General features: G+C 38.0%; 1 protein-coding gene across 4 annotated transcripts in view; it reads left to right on the top strand.

The window, feature by feature from the left end:
* The window catches only part of TTC27 (tetratricopeptide repeat domain 27), a 312,437-nt gene that overhangs the window by 141,593 nt on the left and 151,465 nt on the right, over positions 1-19,379 (top strand). For all 4 annotated transcript variants that reach the window (XM_077135030.1, XM_077135029.1, XM_077135028.1 and 1 more), the window contains one exon: positions 4,763-4,876. In XM_077135030.1, the coding sequence (XP_076991145.1) occupies positions 4,763-4,876 (114 nt within the window). The remainder of the gene's footprint in view (positions 1-4,762; positions 4,877-19,379) is intronic.

A 19,379-nucleotide genomic window follows, 5' to 3' on the forward strand; every position in this document is an offset into this window, starting at 1 on the left:
AGGAGGATCTAAGACCCGCGCGTCTTACTAAGCCGCCATCTTCTCCGGAAGTCCAATTTTAAGATTTTTAAATAAATATTTATCTGTGTCCATAAAATAGTTTGCTAACCATTTCTACAGATAATCACCTATTTAAAAAATTATCATTGTTTCAATTTAAAATTTTTAAAATAGGCAATGTAGTTTTGAGAGTTAATGTTTGTACTTCTAATAGTTTGTGATAGCATTAAATGATGACAATATGTCTTTTATTAAACAGGATAGCCCCCAAATTTGATTTTCTCTTTAGATTTGATATTTGGCTATTAAGATGTTACTCATATATTTCATTTTAATAGACATTCATTGATAATAAACTTTATTACTCTCTCTGGGTTATAATTTTGTGATATTTAAAGAAGCAGGAGACGGTATGTTTTATTTTTTATGTCAGTATGTAGGCTATTGAATAACGGGACTTCATAAAAATTTGTTGAATTCAGTTAAACTGAGTTGCTTTTATGTATCTTCTTTTAGGAGTGACAAAAAATAATGGGTATTAGGATTTGTAGATCTTACAAGGTTCCTTTCTCACCACCATCTCCTTTGTTAACTGCTAGATTTGTTTATTTAAGGTTAATCGTGGCTTAAGGTAAATACTTATTTGTGAGTTTTGTTTCCAGCCATGTTAAAGTAACTGGGTCTAGACTTGCCATCCCACTGTAAGTAACTTCAGAACTGGGCAAAGTATTTGAAATAGCAATCAGAAAAAGGATAATAAGTCATGACCAAATAGTATTTATACCAGGAATATGAAGTCAATTTAATATTCATAAAATGATCAGTGTAATTCACCTTATTAGTAAAGAATTAAACCAACTAACTAATCATCTTAATAGAAATGGGAAAAGCCTTTGACAAATGCAGCACCCTTTCATTATAAAAACTCCTTGTACTTTTGTGCCAAGTAAGCTCTGATTGAAACCATGCTTCTGCAATCAAGATTATAAACTATAGACGAAGTACAACAATCAGATTTTAAAAGACAAAACAAAACAAAATGCAGTTCCCTTATGACAAAGATTCTAGAGATGATGTTTTGCTTGGGAGGAGGGAGTAACAGTGGGCGATTTTCTTGTTTTTCTCCTGTGGCCGCATCTCCCTGTGTTACCTGCAGGATAACTAAGTTTAGTGATGGACAGTCTTGAGGTAGAGATGTATTTCCTTAGATAGGGTGGTTGGTCAAGAAAGACTCTTTTAGGAGGTGACATTTAAGCTGAGGCCTGAAGTGTGAGACAGAGCCCCAGCCATGTAGACAGTAGGATGGTCAGTTCTCAGGTTCTCAATTGAGAGACGTTAAGAGCAGTAGCCCTCTAATGGAATCGCAGGGAAAGACCCTGGATCAGCTCTCTCCATACATCTGTACGGGTTATAACTGAAATCTTCACCAGCTGGCCGTGGACTGCGGGTTAAACAGGTTAGGTTGATGTTCTCTCCACTGGGTTTGGTGGTTGAATTCTTAGTCTGAAATTTAAAAAATCATATAATTTCTTCACAAGTCAATAGACCATTATAACATAACAGCCATTTAATTTTCTTTTACTTTACTTAGCGTCCCATATTATCATTGATTCTTATCTCATACGTAGTAGTATATTATAAAATATATTCCTATCTACTGTTACCTCCTTTCAGAAAGACTTTTGTGAGTGTTTTTTCCCCAGCCAAGCAGATATAAGATGAATACACTCTTCAATGAAATCATTATCCGGTCAGTTCCTTCTTTACTTTTCAAATGTCTGTTTGTTGGAAATTCATTTTACTTTCAGTGTTTAGTGAAGATGGTTTGCTTGACCTTCACATAAAAGACCCAGGCAAACCTCTTGTTCTCATGCCATCAGAGAAAACAGTCTGATTTTGTTTTTCTGAGGAATAGATTTTCCCCCTTCAGTGTGCAAAACTTTGGGACACCCTTATTAAAGCTGGGGTTTCATTCTGACACGCCTGTGGTTTGAGCTGGTCTGCGTGGTGGAATGCTCTCAGGAGTCAGACGATCAGTGCGATCGGTAGATTAGTGCCTTCATCCATGCCCGCTCTAGATGGAGATTTTCTGTGAAGGGTGGAAGAAAGCATTATAGGACGAGAGATGCTTGAGAGGAGGGGGTGGGTAGCGAATGTGCTTGTCCATTGGCACTTTTATATCGGCTTCATTAAGCCTTACCTATTCTTATTAATCTTCACAACAGTGTGTGACATGGGTATTGCTATTCCTGTTTTAGAAAGGAGGAAAGTGAGATCCAGGAAGGTCAAGTAACTTTACAAGGTCGTGGCTAATATCATTGGTGGAGCTGGAGTCTAATCAAGCTTTGGCTGACTTAGAGACGTTTCCCACTGTTTACAACAATGTTTCCTCAGTGCTTGTCCATCCTGTTATAATGAGGTTACAAATAATAATCCCTTTCATAAAATGAAGAGAAAAAGAAGGCAGTGATGGGACCTGCTATAGGTAATATAATCAGTTTACCAATTTATTTAATGAGAAAAGTTCATTCCTTTGAAAATGCTTTAGAACACATTTTGCAATAAAAATAATCTACCAAATAGTATTGCACATTTTAAAGGGTTAGATTTTTTGTGTCTTCTGTCTCATATTCATATCTTTGTTGTGCCATATACACCTATTTATGTTATGTTCATTATTTTTGTAGATATAAGTTACTGGAAACTAAAAAAAGTAAGCTTATACATTAATCTTGTAAGCTGTATTTCAGGGAGATAAAAAGTATTTTAATTTGCAAGGTTAGTTATAGAGGAAAAACATTATCTAATAAACATTGCATTGGCATGTTCAGTTCTAAGAGGCCAGGGACCTTGTCTGTCACGTTTGCTACTTTGTCCCTGGGGCCTGGTGCAGTACCTTGTACAGAATAGGTGCTCAAGAAATTTTCAGTGAATTAATGAATGGACAGACTTCCATAAGAGCCCATTCTTACTTCGATTCTTCTCCATTCTTTGTGTATCTTTGCCTATACCTCTTCTTTCTCTGTCCCTTTAATATAGCAGTTTCCCAAGGTTTATCTTTGTCCTCTTCTTACATTACTCTACTTTCTTATATTCCCTGGAATATCATCCACTTCCAGGAGCAAACATTTATTAATTTATGTATTTAAATAAGCACATGTTCACTTAGAAAGTGTTAAAAATATAAAGATATTGTTCTGCGGCTCAGAAGACCAAATGTTAGAGGCCCATTTTGTTACTAATGAGGGAGTAAATTGAGCAAGTCATTTAACCTGTTGGTGCATCATTTTCCTTTTTTTTTTTTTTGTAAGGGGATTGTCCTCGATTAGGGGATGAAAATTCTAGTGCCTGTGGGGGCCAGGCAAGTAATTCAAATGGGTGAAGTGAGTTGGACATGGTATAATAAGGATTTGTAGGGATTGTGATATACTTTAAGCTCCACTGAAGGACTTTTTGTTAACCTTTAATGAAAATTTGGAATCAAACATGTTTTGACCAAAGACGCATACTTGCATTTTCTTAGCATGGTAGTTCGTAACCTTGGCTGCACTTTACAGTTACCTGGGCGGGGTTGGGGGTGGTTTAAAAACACTGCTGCCTAGATTTTGCTCTCAGGCTCTGATTAGGCGTTGATACTTCAAAAGCTTCCCAGGGGCTTCTAGTGTGCAGCTAGGCTTTGAATGATTAATTAGAGCTTAATTAACTAGGATGTTTTCCACATCTACTTTTAGAAACCATAGGGAAATGGTAAAGAAGCATACTAGGATGTCATCCACTTTCAGTCAAGTGAGCCTTTTCTCTTTCTTTGTGGTTATCATCACTGAAACTTATTTTCGTGAATGCTCACCCAGAGACAGTATTGGACTCCACGTTATCATCAAAGAAAGCTTAAATTGTGTTCATTATACCAAGCAGTCCCAATTGTATCATAACACATTTATCTCTATTTTCACTGACCCTTTATTTCTCACCACGTTTGTGCTCTTATTCGATGATTTCTATGCCAGTCACTGAACTGGTGGCAGTCACAGCTTTTTCTGGGGTTACACTTCAGTATGTAACTTCAGGGTTCCGTTATAAGGCAGTTTCCTAAAGATTCCACATCTACGAAGGCATCTAACTAAAATTGGAGACTCCCTACCCTTAACAAGGCCAGAAAGCATTCTCATACATTTAGAAATTGGTTCTCTGTAATAAAAATTAAAAATATATCTTTTGCCTTTAACTTTAAGTGATCAAAAATTTCACTTCTTGAGCATTCTGTGTACTTGAGCTTTGATTTGCATTTGCAGCTATGAATTAGGATGCTTTTAAAATGAAAAGTTTTTATATTCCTTATTGTTTTCATTTGTGAGTTCAGGTGATTTTATTTTTTTTCAATTTGCGAAAGAGTATTTTTATGAAGTTTATTTTTTTCTCATTTTTTGTAACTCATGAGATAAAAAGACTTGTTAGTTTATGGTATAATAACTTCATACTATCTGGAGATATATAAATTCATAGCTATCTGGAGAGATCCTGATTAATTTTTCTTTAAGTGATTTATTCCATAGAATTGGTTTGATTAGATTACATAATGGCTTTTAAATGAACACATTCATCAGAAAAATTGGAAACCACATGCTTTATTATTGTTATTGAGTAGATTTTCAAAAGTGCCTTCAGATGTATTCTATTTGGAAGAATTCATGTGGTCTTACTCAGATTTGAATCACTCAGTTTATCCCTTCTTTCTGTGGTCTTTTTTTCCCTCTTCCAATAGTGTTTGCTTTCACAACCAAAGTTCTGGGCCATTCAGACATCAGCTTTGATCCTCCGAACAAAACTTGAGAGAGGAAGCACACGCCGAATGGAACGGGCAATGAAGCAGACACAGGTAGGAACTAAGGTGGCAATTTTTATTTTTCTTTCAACTGTTTGTTGCTGTTAATAAGCAAATATTTATGCTGTGAATAGAAAAGAATGAGAATGGCTTTTGTTTTACTAAGATTGTTATTATTTAAGGTGTAGGTTTTTAGAATTTGTTTGCTTGGCTCCAAAGCTCAGCCCTGCCACTTAGTAGCTCTGTGACCTAAGTTTTTAACCTCTCTAAGCCTCATTTCCTCAGCTGTAAAAGCAGATAATAACAGCAGTACTCAAATTATAGGTTTATGGTGAATATTGAGAGAGAATACAAGAGTCAATAAAAGAGTTATGCAAACTCACAGTTAAAAGTTATATAAGAAAACAAAATTATAACCCAGAGTAAAAAATAAATGTATATAAATCCATGCTGATATAAAAAAATGATATAAAAAAATCCATGCTGACTAAAAGAATAAATGGAGGAGAAAGGACATATCTTCCTTATAGAAGAATCCAGATACTTTATGTAGATTGTCCCCCTTCAGGATATAGAGCTTAATTCTCCTGTCCTTGAGTGTGGACTGGACATAGTGATTTGCTTCCAAAGAATAGAATATGGAAAGGGAAAATTACTAAGTTTACAGTGGAGAAAAATGGCAAACACCAAACCAAGCTATCAAGATTAACATCATCACTGTATAAAAGTCTGTGGCTGTCATCCTGCACCTCCCCCCATCCCCTAACAGAATGTGATGAGAACATTTTACCTCTGTGCTGTTCTCAAAAGCCCTTAACATCAGTCTAACCATGAGAAAATATCACCACCCAAGTTGAGAGATATACTAGAAAATACCTGATAAGTACTCTTCAAAAGTGTCAATGTCATGAAAAAGGAAAGAAGGAAGCTCACAGATCAGGGAAGACTAAGGAGGCATAATGACAATGCAATGTGGGATTCTGGATGAGATTCTAGAACAAATGAATGGCATTAATGAAAACACTAGTGAAATACAGAGTCTGTTATTAGCAATGTACCAATTTAATGTCTTAGTTTTAAAAAAATATATCATGGTTAGATAATTAATTAACATTATGTTCTAGTTTGCTAGCTGCGGGAATGCAATATACCAGAAACAAAATGGCTTTCAAAAAGGGGAATTTGCTAAGTTGCTGGTCTGCAGTTCTAAGGCTGAGAAAATGTCCCAATCAAAACAAGTCTATAAAAATGTCCAAAGGCATCCAGGGAAAGATAACTTGGTTCAAGAAGGCTGGTGAAGTTCAGGGTTTCTCTCTCAAGTGAGAAGGCACATGGTGAACACAATCACAGTTTCTCTCTCGACTGGAAGGGCACATGGCAAACAAGGCGTCATCTACTAGCTTTCTCTCCTGGCTTCCTGTTTCATGAAACTTCTGGGGAGGCATTTTCCTTCTTTATCTCCAAAGCGCTGGTTGATGGACTCTTTGCTTTTTCATGCTACAGCATTCTCTGCTGCTCTCTCTGAATCTCCAAAATGTTTCCTCTTTTATAGGATTCCAGTAAACTAATCAGGACCCACCTGAATGGGTCGAGACGCACCTCCAGGTAATCCGTCATAACAACCACTCTTGATTAAATCACAAAGAAACGACTGCCTTTGCAAAATGGGATTAGGATTAAAACATGGCTTTTCAAGGGTACATACATCCTTTCAAACCAACACACATTAGGAGAAACTGGATGAAGAGTGTATAGGAATTCTCTTAGAGTATCTTTCAAAATTTCTGTAAATTTAAATGTATTCCAAATAAAAGGTCTATCTTAAAAAAAAATACATACTTATACTATGATTAGAGGGAAAGTTACCTTTGTTTAAGAATGTATATCCCTGCAAGCACTGGTGCTTGATTGGTGTCTTCTTGTATAGCCCAGCTTCTGCCCGGCATCTAAATGATGCATCTCTTAGGTCCAAATGTTTCTTATTTTAATACTTCTTGAGTTAGATTTTTAACTCAGGATATTGGAAATAAATAAATAAAGAGATCCAAAACAACGTTGGATGAAGTATGTAAAGGTTTACTAAATAATCCTGTTAAGCATAACTTGAAACTGCCTACAAGTTCGGGTAGTAGGAAGGAGCTCTTGAAGGGTTGGTTTAGACAGGGGGAGTCTGTTTGGTGCATACAGGGGAATAAAGAGGACTTCAGTCGAGTTCTTGCAAGTCTGGTTCATACTGAGGAGCGAGATAATGTTGGAAGACAGATTCCTCCATTTCTGGTGCCAGCTTTATATAAGGCTAAAGAATTTCAATTTTCTCTTCTTGGGAAAGAAACTGTAGGAACTATAATGAAAATCATTATTTTGAAAATAGTCTTGGAGCATTTGCAGGATATCCTGATGATGATAGAAACAGAGACTTCAATTGAGGGGCTACCTTAAGAGGCCTGCTGATGGAGATTTTGTGTACATAGAAAGAAAAGACAAAGTAAGAAATGATTTACTTAGGTCCTTGTTTTAGACAAATCTTAATTTTGAAAAGGAAATTAAAGTGAAAGGAAGTAAAGCTCATGAAAACCTTTTCATATGACTGCTTAAATTTAAATGCCTCAAAAAATGTTTAATAAGATGTTTTTTCAAAGACCAAGTGAAAACTGGATCTAATGAATTAAGTAAATTACTAATGACTTGAATAATTTAAAAATCAATTTTTGACATACGGCTCACCTAAATTAAATCATTAGTTGCAAGGTTAAAGCAGATGTGTGTCTAGATTAAATGACATTTTTGTTTTAAAAAATCCATGAAAAACCCCCACCACAGGGTGCATGGGTGGTTCAGTGGTAGAATACTCGCCAATCATGAGGGAGACCTGGGTTTGATTCCTGGACTATGCACCCCAAAATAAACAAACAAACAAAAACACAACCCACCACATTCCATCTCTGTGTAGGCCTTCTTTCGGCAAATAGATAAGAGTATACAAATTACTAGAAATTCGGACGTTACTTAACGTCTCTGTGCCTCAGTTTTCTCATTTGTAAAATTGCCTAATGGAGTTATTATGACGATTATTTGAGTCAATGAATATTTAGAACAGTGTCTCTCAGATGCTAAGTGTTTAATAAATGTTAGTTGTCATAATTACTGTTATTCCTCTGTCCTGAGTACTTATTAGGTTCTTTAAATGAATTATTTTATGTCCTTTTTATTTTGTATCCTATTTATTTTTACTATTTACATGAGACCTGGATCTATATTCTATGACTTTTCACCTTTGCTTTCAGTCTTTTGATCCTTTTGCTTGCTATTACGGGATTTTTCTTTGACCTTTTCTTCCATATCACTCATTTTGATAACTAGCCTCATTCCTAATACTATCCAGTCCATCTATGTAATTTTTTATTTTGACAGTTATTTTCCTTTGTAGGAAATCTGTACTTTGCTTTCATGATAGCCTTTTCTTGTTTTATAGATATATCTCATTTAATTTCTTTGCACATTGTAATTAGAATTTAAAAAATTCTTTCCATGAATTCTCTCTCCTCAGGGGTGAAGTTTTATATGTTTATCTTGACTGCTCTTTTTCATGGTGTTGTTTTTTTTCCTTGAGTGCCCATTGATCACCAAAGTTGATTGTATTGGTTGTTAGTCTGAGTTTCCTCTCTATTACCTGGGTCTCATTATCCCCTTGAGCAGGAGGGCTGCTTTGCAAGACTCTGCGCACCTGACCAGCGTGTTTCTACCAGCAGGCTTCTTTAGGGTCGGCAGGGATCTTTCCTCTACACCTTTGCTAAATCTGTACCTCTGAGGTACTTCAGAGGTAGCTGGGCCCTCCTGCTGTTAAAACAGAGATGCTTTTCAAATAGGCATTGTATCTTCTGGTACTTCATTCCCTTATTCCTTTCCTTCTGAGAACATGTATGAGCTCTGTGACAGTATCTCCTAGATAGCAGAAGCAGGCAGTATTCCTGAGATTAGGAGGTCGAGTCAGTGCCCAGAGTTGCTGCTGGCAGTGATCAAGATGCCAGCTAAAGAGCTGGGAAAAAGGGATAGAGACTCTGAAGAGGGCCTTCTTTCTGTGGATGTCTGAACATCTGTTTCACGATGAGAGACAGAAACCATAGCCTGGAATGCTGGGACAGCGTCACCAGAGTGACAGAACAGATGAGCAAGGCATACAGCAATGAGCTAAACAAATTGTGAGAGATTCTTAAATTAGTGAACTCAAGGAAACTGCAAAAGAAACAAAAACCTTAAAGTAGTTAGAAAAGGGACCTATTCGTCAAGAATATGGTTAATGTGTTTAAAGGTTGGGTAGCAGGGTCAGAAAAAAGACCCTGACAGACCACATAATGGGTAATGGGGTTGACTGTATGCAAAACTGATATTAGTTCTCCCGAATGTATTGACACAGGGCCTTCTTTTATGCTCTAGAACAGAGCCCGACCTCAGGTCAAGGCATCATAGCAGAATTGTCATCTGTGTGTGATCATAAAGAAGAATACTTACAGGTGCAATAGCTTGGGACAGAGAGCTAACTTATGAGGATCATCTTGAGAGGAATTAAGTAAGTCTCAAAGGAATGGGGATATGGTTGTAAGAAAGACACTAATGGATACAGCTATAGAATATAATATTTAGTTATACTACACTGGAGGTAACACAGCATATTCTCAGATGTGGGTATAGGCTTCCCATTTCCCATGAATAGATGCCCAGCTTTAGAGGATGCTACCCTATAGAGTGCTAGTGCCAGAAACTTTCCTTTTGGCATTTTCACAGGGCTAAGGATAGTATAAGTCCCCATCCCCCTGCCAACTATTTACCAAGAGGGTCAGTTTCCCTCAGGAGTCACAGGCCTCTAATATGTCTTAGTTTATTCACTCTTAAGTTTTATGAAAAAAGTTTCTCTGAAGTTCAGTTTTACCCCATAGGCAATATGTGAATATACTACTTTAGGATCAGCATCATTTCTCACTTGGACTTTTGCAACTCTCCTTCTTTTTTCTCTTTACCACTGACTGTCATCTACCTCTTTTAGAGTTATGTTTTTGCATTCTATTCTGTCTGTAAACTGTAGATATATATGTCTATAGGTATGGCTTTAGATCATTTCTCCACTTGATCATTTCTCTGTGTTTTCTCATGGCTTTTATTTTAGCATTTACTAAATTATGCTATACTTGGAAACCTTTCTGCCTCCACAGCTAGAATGTGGGCTCCTTGAAAGGTCAGGTTCTGTATTTTATTTTATTTTTGTAGTCTCAGAATGGATACTGGATGAATGTTGAATGTTGAATTTTAAAATGAATGTTGAATTTTCTGTTTATTAGCAGGACTAATTGAGAGTTAGCTAAATTAAAGATGGTATTTTTACCTGGTACTTTATTAATCTGAAAACTGCGGAGATCAGCCCTTTTGATATCATTCCAGTCTGAATCTTCAAAATAGTTCCAAGTCCAAGTGCCAGAACAACAGGAGCAGGCAGTCACTAGAGGCCTACTGAGGCTAACCACTTCCCGACGGTAGTAATTGACAATTCAGTGGGCTGCGTTGTTCTAAAGGGAAGGGAAAGAGATAAAGAAAGGTCAATTTTTTCTTACTGGGTTTCCTAAAAAATGATTAATTACATGCACAAATCACTACCCTTAAAGGTCATAGGAGGAAGTTACAAGAGAATGGAGTTCATGAATTTAACTCCTTAATCAAATGGAAATATGTTCACTGTGTAGTTTTCAACAAAATTTTTCTTCTTTATTGCAAACTGCATTTGTTCTATATTAAAGACTTTTTGCCATGTTTTGTGTTTCAGAATATGTATGTACTTGATTTTATTTTCACGTACATTCTTCACAAAAGTACATCCACATGCATTATATTTGGCGGGGTTGGTATTGATCTTGATCTGTGATTGATTGTGTGAGTGGAGAATAGAGTGGAATGTACTACTGCCAGTATGGAGCCACTGAGGAAGGACCTGGCGGTAGCATGAAGCACTTGACCTAGGAATTCAAGCTACCTTGGTTATGTTTGGCTTGTGTAATGAGTGGGCTATCTCTAAAAATTCTGAGAAATTACATTTGATTTTTTTTTTTTTTTCTGGAGGGGTGGGCATGGACAGGCTCTGGGAATCGAACCTGGGTCTCCAGTATGGTAGGTGAGAATTCTGCCACTGAGCCACTGTTGCATTGCCCTGATTTTCACATTATTTTAAACATTTTATTTTTCACTTATTTTAAACATTCTTTTGAATAGATAGAAAGTGCTTATAGTGAGTAGATTGAAGTTCACAGTTTTTCAAGTCTTTATACTTCTGTTTCAGTAAAATTTAAGAACACATCTGAATAAGGAGTCTTTAGTTGTAAGAAAGAGAAACCCAATTTAACAGAAGCACAAAAGGAAATTTATTGGCTCTTATAATAAAGAGAAATACTGGGGAAATTCTAGTCATGGAGGTAGCTGATTCAGGGGCTTAAGCAGATAAGCAGGTCTTTCTCTTTCTCTCTTTCATCCCTCCTACGCTCATATTTCTGCTTTTCTCTGTCTGCTTCAGTGGCAGACATCTGTGTGTCAGAAGAGCACCAGATTTCATTGCCCACAAACCTCAGCTTCTGAAAGAGTGATCATGGACTTGCTATAACCAGTAGAAGACTTGGAATAATCTGGAGGGAAGGAGTTGAGGGGGCAGAGGCAGGAAGAATTAATTGAAGCTTCTTGTGAGAAAGGCTTGGATTGCAGAACTTATATCTCTGGGCCTTCAATTTAAGTGAGATGAGAGGGAAACAGAATCCACACAATATCAGGATATGATACTCTGTGGGAAAAATAATAAGCAACTGAATGAGTGAAATTGGTTTCTGATAAGGCCAAAGAAGGTGTGCTGGTTAGAAAGGATGTATGTCCCCTAAAAAAGCCATATTTTAATTTAAATCCCATATCATGAAGGCAGAATAAACCCTATTCAGTACTGTATATTTGAAACTGTAATCAGATCATGTCCCTGGAGATATGATTAAATCAAGAGTGACTGTTAAGCTGGATTAGGTGACAGCATGTCTCCACCCCTTTGGGTGGGTCTTGATAAGTTTCTGGAGTCCTATAAAAGAGGAAACATTTTGGAAAATAAGAGACTCAGAGAGAGCAGAGAATGCTGCAGCACCATGAAGCAGAGAGTCCACTAGCCAGTGCTTTGGAGATGAAGAAGGAAAATGCCTCCTGGGCTGCTTCATGAAACAGGAAGCCGGGAGAGAAAGTTAGCAGATGACGCCATGCCTGCCATGTGCCCTTCCAGATAAGGGAGAAATCCAGACTGTGCTCACTATGCACCTTCTCACTTGAGAGAGAAACCCTGAACTTCATCGGCCTTCTTGAACCAAGGTATCTGTCCCTGGCTGCCTTAGATTGGACATTTCTATAGACTTGTTTTAATTGGGACATTTTCTCAGCATTAGAACTGTAAACTAGCAACTTATTAAATTCCCCTTTTTAAAAACTACTCTGTTTCTGGTGTATTTTATTCTGGCAGCTGGCAGACTAGAGTAGAAGGTTGTCAGCTGATAACCTGGATCTAGGATGTGAGTTTCTTGGTAATAGATAAGAGGATCCAGAATGTGATTTCTTGGTAATAGATGAGTAAAAATGTGCAATAACTAGTTTGTAGACAGGTGGTATAAAAGGTTAGGGCAAAATGATATACAGTATGCAATATAAAATAAACTTTATTATTAATGAGTAAAAATAATATGAAAACAAAGTTAAAAAAAAGTGAAAATTAGGTAATAGCAAAGGAACTTATCAATGAGATAAAGTGAAGTACACCCAGTTAAAGCCCACTTCCAAAGGCACCTAGTGATAATTTTATTCAGATTCTAGAGGGGGAAAAATTTAAGTTCTTTGGACAGAGTCAGATTAGGTTGCCTGAACTGCTGCTTTAACTTTCCTGGGTGAGAGCACCTTATATGTATCTTCACATCCTTAAGGCAGCATTTCCTAAACTTACCTGAACCTTTGAACTGCCCCCTGGGGTGCTTGTTAAAAGTATGAACCTTTATTCTGGTCTTCAGAGATTTTGGAGTGGAGTGTTGATTCTTACAATCAGGCACATTTAGGAAAGACTGCCTCAGGTAGAAGCATCCTGTTAATCCTTAGCAGCAACAGATGTTTTCTGTCAAATAATCAAGTATATACAGAACAGAAGACTGGCAGGGCATTTGCCAAGGTCTGGAGGCCAGTGCTGTGATTGAACGGTGGGCTGAGGGCCAGGAGAAACCCTGGAGGTAAGTGTTGTTGAGGGCAACAGAATCTGGGGCCAGTTGAAATTGAGTTAATAAAAGTTGCTTTGCATTTGACCTGCTCAGGGAAGTAGGGTCTAATTATTATTAAAATTAAGTACTGAAACTTTTTAGAGAGGATAATCCTAGGAATTAAAACATTCACTGAGGTTTTAATGATCAATAAAAATAGTGTTACTCTTTGAATACTTATGTTTGCCCAGATTGTAAACAGGAGGCTTGTGCTATCATTCCCTCATTTTTAAAGACAAGATAATAAAAAAGAAGTTTTTGGTACTTCTTTAAACACTAAACAAAGTCCCATGGAGAAGTTTTAGGAGAGCGCTGAAAGGGGCCAGCATGTAGGGAATGCGTGAGAGCACCTACTTTTACTAATACCTACAGCAGCAGCTCTCAAAGTGTGGTCTGTGGTTTCAGAGTGTCTGTGAAGTCAAAACTATCTTCATGATAATTCGGAGATACTATTTACCTTTTTAACTGTGTTGATATTTGCATATGATGCAGAAGCAGTGATGGGTCAAACTGCTAACTTCTTAGCCTAAATCAAGGTAGTGGCACCAAATCGCTAATAGTCATTTTATGCTTCACTGCCACAGATTGGTAGTAAAAGGGGGGGGGGAAGCCAATTATGTTTATGGATGTCTTCAGTGAAACAGTAAATATCATGTGGTTAAGTCATACCCTTGAGAACCTGCCTTTTTACCGTTCTGTGTGAGAAGATGGCGAGCGCTCACAAAGCACTTCTGCTGCACACTGAAGTACATTGGTTGTCTCATGATAAAGTACTTGTTTCAGTTGAAAACTGAACTGGCTACTTTTTTCATGGAGTGCCATTTTTACTTTCAGGGACGGCTGACAAACCATATATGGGTATTCAGACTTGGATATTTGGCAAAAACTTTTTCAAAAATGAATGAAGTGGAGAAGTGCCAAGATGGTGGCTTAGTGAGGTGTAGGATTTAGTTTGTCCTCCAGAGCAGCTACTAAATAACCAGGAACAGGACAGAACAACTGCTGGGGCCATGTCAGTGACTGGACACACAGCGTATCCCAGTCTGGACCAGCTGGACCGGCTGTGAGCCACCCCAGAATGGTGAGTTCCCCAAGCTGCAGTGGCTGGCGCCTCTCCCCCACAGGCTGCTTCCCAGAGGGTAAAGGAAAGGGACTTTACTAGGAGCAGGGGCTGAGTACAACTGAGCTCCAATTGTGGAATTAATTCACAAATTCTGACTACTAAAAATAGGCCCCCAGCTCAGCTGAACCTTGAATCAAAGTGGAGGTTGCTGGTTTTTGCCCCGGCGCAGAGGGGGCAGGGCTGACAGAAAAAGAAAAGAAAAAAAAGAAACATAGGTATTTTGGATTGGATAGCACATAATATTTGAAAGGACTTGGGTTCTGAAGGAAAGGAGGGGGCACATAGGATCTGAAGATACACAAAGCAACACATCAACTTCAGCTCTTGATTGGCAAACCTGAAGAACCTTTTCCTGCTCTTTTTTGTGGCTGTGTTTCTATGGCTTGACTACTCTTCGAATACAGTGCAGGGCTTCTCCAGCTCCACTGTCCCAGGCATAGGCAGAATTAAGCTTGTTTGAGTGTTTGTTTGGAGCCTGGGCCTTCCCCAGGAGGAGGGGGGCAGCTCAGGTGGAATTCCTCCCTCAAGGAGTTCAGACCCCAGTGTCTGGAAAAGTGAAGCAATTAAAGCCAGCCTACAACCTCTCCTGTCTCCACCACACTCCCAGTAGAGAGAGTCTGCTGAAGTTAAAGGTACCACATCACCTTATGCTGGTGGGACCTGCGGGCAGACAAGTGCCACATACTGGGCAGGTAGGAAAAACGGAGAGCCCTGAGGCTTCATAGGAAAGCCTTTCAATCTGCTGGGAATCACCCTCAGGGAAAACTGATTCAGGTGACTGTTTCCTCCTGAGAGGAGGCCACTTTAGTCTGGGAAAAACTGTCTGAGGTGTAAAATACCTAAGTAGACCCTCCTAAGCGGGGAAAAAGGCACCATACAGCTAGAGCAAGAAACAAGAAAACAGAACTGAATAGTTCTGACCTGTTGAGCAAAACCTAAGCTAGAGGTCTAGAATAGCTGAACCAAATCAGATGGACAATAAAGTCATCCAGCAAGAAAATCCTAGACAAAAGAAGGGAAAAAATCTCCAGAATAAACTAATTAAGGTAATTAAATGCCTAGATGCCAGCAAAAAATAATGAATCATACTAGGAAAATTGAAGATATGGCCCAGTGAAAGGAACAAACCAACAATTCAAATGAGATACAGGAGTTGAAACAATTAATTCAAAATGTTTGAACAGGCATGGAAACCTCATCAAAAATCAAATCAGTGAATTGAGGGGGGATATAAAGAAGGCATGGAATGAACAAAAAGAAGAAGAAATTGAAAGTCTGAGAAAACAAATTACAGAACTTATGGGAATGAAAGCAGAGTAGAAGAGATGAAAAAAACAATGGAAACTTTTAATGTTAGATTTCAAGATACAGAACATAGGATTAGTGAACTGGAGGGTGGAACATCTGAAATTTGACAAGCAAAAGAAAATATAGGGGAAAGAATGGAAAAGTCTGAGCAGGGACTCAGGGAATGGAATGACAACATGAAGCACACGAATATACATGTTGTGGGTGTCCCAGAAGGAGAAGAGAAGGGAAAAGGAGGAGGAACTACTAATGGAGGAAATTATCACTGAAAATTTCCCAACTCATATGAAAGCCTTAAAATTACAGATCCAAGAAGTGCAGCATATCCCCAAACAGAATAGATCCAAATAGACATACTCCAAGGCACTTACTGATAAGAATGTTCGATGTCAAAGAGAAAGTGAGAATCTTGAAAGTAGCAAGAGAAAAGCAATCCATCGCATATAAGGGAAGCCCAATAAGACTATGTGTAGATTTCTCATCAGAAACCGTGGAGTCGAGAAGACAGTGGTTTGATATATTTAAGTTACTAAAAGAGAAAAACTTCCAACCAAGAATTCTATATCTGGCAAAATTGTCCTTCAAAAATGAGGTGGAAATTAAAACATTTTCAGGCAAAAAAAATCACTGAGAGAATTTGTGACCAAGAGATTGGCTCTGCAAGAAATACTAAAGGGAGCACTAGAGACAGATAGGAAGAGACAGGAGAGAGAGGTGTGGAGAAGAATGTAGAAATGAAGAATCAATAAAGGTAAAAAGAAGAAAAATTAGATATGACGTATAAAATCCAAAAGGCAAAATGGTAGAAGAAAGTACTACCCTTACAGTAATAACACTAAATGTTAATAAAAAACATTTATTATTCAATCAAAAAACATAGACTGGCAGAATGGATTAAAAAACAGGACCCATATATGCTGTCTACAGGAAACGCATCTTAGACCCAAGGATAAACATGGGTTGAAAGTGAAAGGTTGGGAAATACAAATAACAATCAGAAAAGAGCAGAAGTAGCTATGCTAATATCCAATAAATTAGACTTCAAATGTAAAACAGTTAGAGAAATAAGGACACTAAGTATAAATAAAAGCAATTCAACAAGAAAACATAACAATGATGAATATGTATGCACTGAGCCATAATGGCTCAAAATACACAAGGCAAACACTGAAAAGAGAAATAGACACATGTACCGTAATAGTTGCAGACTTCAATTCCCCACTCTCATCAATGGACAGAACATCCTGACAGAGGATCAATAAAGAAACAGAGAATTTGAACAAACAATAAATGAACTAGACTTAACAGACATTTATAGAACATTATACCCCACAACAGCAGGATACACCTTTTTCTCAAGTGCTCGTGGATCATTCTCAAGTGTGGGGAAACGCAAGCAAGAGGAAAAAGACAGACAGATTTTGAGTATAGAATCTGCCACGGAAGGCTTCACTCGCTGTGCTTTTATTGTAGAACATTACATCATTGTTTCAGGGTATTACATCAGTCTAGGGTATGCGCATGTGCAAGCGTAGTTATCGTTATATAACTTGTTTACTCTTTCTCCTTATTTGACTTCTGCTTCCCTAAACTTATATGGTCCTCTCTTCCGTAGCAGCCCCTTTAGTCCAGGATGTGTCCCGGATCCTGGACTGCCACGTTGAGATGGACCATCTTATTTAGGGATTCCCCATACTTCCCCTTTTTATTTTTTGTTTTTTTTTCAGCACAACACCATTAAATGTTTTTTAATTTAATGATGACACAGCAGAGTGTCAGGAAGGAAGGAATACATTAAATACAATAACACAGACTGATACAGAATATGATAAAAATACAACCATATATAAACATCATTTTTTAACCAAGAAGTATATAACCATCCGTGAGGAAATTCCAAAGCCCCAAATTAAAACCTTGAGACACCTTGATTTCTTTTAAGTCTCCTAAATCTCCTGTTTGCTGTTTGATAGAACGACTATTATCTGTCAAATTGAAGCAACACATGCAACTGATATCTCGACAACCATGGTGGTGCAACAAGAGTAAATAATCAACAGCTGCTGTATTATCCAAGATGGCTTGCCTATGCTCCTTTTGTTCTTTATTTAGTAAGCCAATCACATTGGAAGTTTAATTAATATTTTTTGGCAAAAGGCAAGCAAGTCCATTAATAGTTTTTGCATTCCTGAAAATCAGAGCAGGAACACCTACTAGTAGAGCCGTTAAACTAACAAATCCTTCTTGGGACAACAAGGAAACACTGGAGGTGTCATGTAATTCTTGGAACATATGAGTCTCTCACTCAGTCGTCTTGTGAGTACTAGCAGAATGATATCATTGCGGTAGTAGGATTTTCAAACGACTTAGGCAAGTCCTTTTATGGGAAAGAATGGTTGGGATATAATTATAAGTAAAAGATGTTCATGTTAAACACCACCCAGTGGGTAGCCATACGTGTCCAGTACCATAAAGAATAGGGGTATACATAGAACAATTCCAAGAGGCTGCAGGGGGCAATGACAATGAGTAGTACAGGTCTCGATTTGAGCACCAGTAACATTCTGACTAGCAACATATGGGGTGGATAGGAAAATAGCATTGGTAGGTTTTTTATAAGAGATCTGACCCCAGATAAGGGAGTCTAAATGTGACAGATTTTTCTGGAAATTAGAGAAAATGGTACTATTGACGATAGAAGTAGGATCCTTGCGTACTGCTATCAGACAAGACCCAAGAAGGGTATGCATTTCTAATTCCTTCATAATTCAGAAATGAGAAGCATTAACGATATCAGCTAATTGAGCCCAAAGATTATACTGCATTCGTTCTGACAGGCTTTGATCATCACAAAGAGCTGAGACAGGGGTTGGCATGAGAACTCCAGTAATAGTTATAAGTAACAACTTAGAATTCATAGTCAATTTAGTAAAAACTGCTGTTAACAGATTTTCCAGCATCAGATCAACATTTTGCTCTTTCAGAAGATCTTGAGCAGATTGAACAAGGGCTTCGATATCTCCCCATGTAACAGGATGAGACACTGAGATCTTTAAACTGAGGTCTTTTCTGGGCTGGGCAACCTTGATTCAGGGACATCTTAAAGTTGGGAATGGGATTTTGTAGACCTGATGCCAACTCATTCTTTGCTGGTAGAACACACTTAGCAGGAATCCACACGGGTCCTGTGGAACACAAAACAGAAGCATATCCTCTTCCCCGTGTTAACAGCATCGTAGGACCTTTCCACATAGGGCCAGGAGGTTCTTTATAATACACCATTCATTTTGGAAGATCTTTTGGGGGGCAGAAGTGTAGTTCAACAGGAGAATACCTTGGGCGGACGAAAGTTGTAAATGATTAAGAGTAAATAAAAGAACAGAGATAGTATTAGGAATTTCTGCAGGGGTAGTACTCCCCTTTTTTATTTGCTTAAAAAGCAGAGCTTTTATAGTGCCATGAGCACATTCTACAATAGCTTGTCCTGTAGGGTGGTATGGAATACCAGCGGTGTGGAAGATATTCTATGCTGCAGAAAAGGAATGAAATGCTGAAGAGGAATAAGCGGGGACGTTGTTTTAAGGGCTTGTGGAACTCCCATGGCCGACATAGCATGAAGCAAATGCTGGATAACGTGGTGTGTAGATTCACCTTTTAAAGCAGAGACACGCAAAAATTCGGAAGAAGTATCTATACACACATGGAGATACTTGTAGGGGGCAAAAGGCATGTAATGGATAGCATCCATTTGCCACAGTGCATTGGCATTGTGGCCATGGGGGTTAACAGCGGCATAAGTAAAGGAATGAGGAGCAGTTGCGCA

The sequence above is a fragment of the Tamandua tetradactyla genome, chromosome 17 (assembly GCF_023851605.1).
Source record: "Tamandua tetradactyla isolate mTamTet1 chromosome 17, mTamTet1.pri, whole genome shotgun sequence".
Classification (NCBI taxonomy): domain Eukaryota; kingdom Metazoa; phylum Chordata; class Mammalia; order Pilosa; family Myrmecophagidae; genus Tamandua; species Tamandua tetradactyla.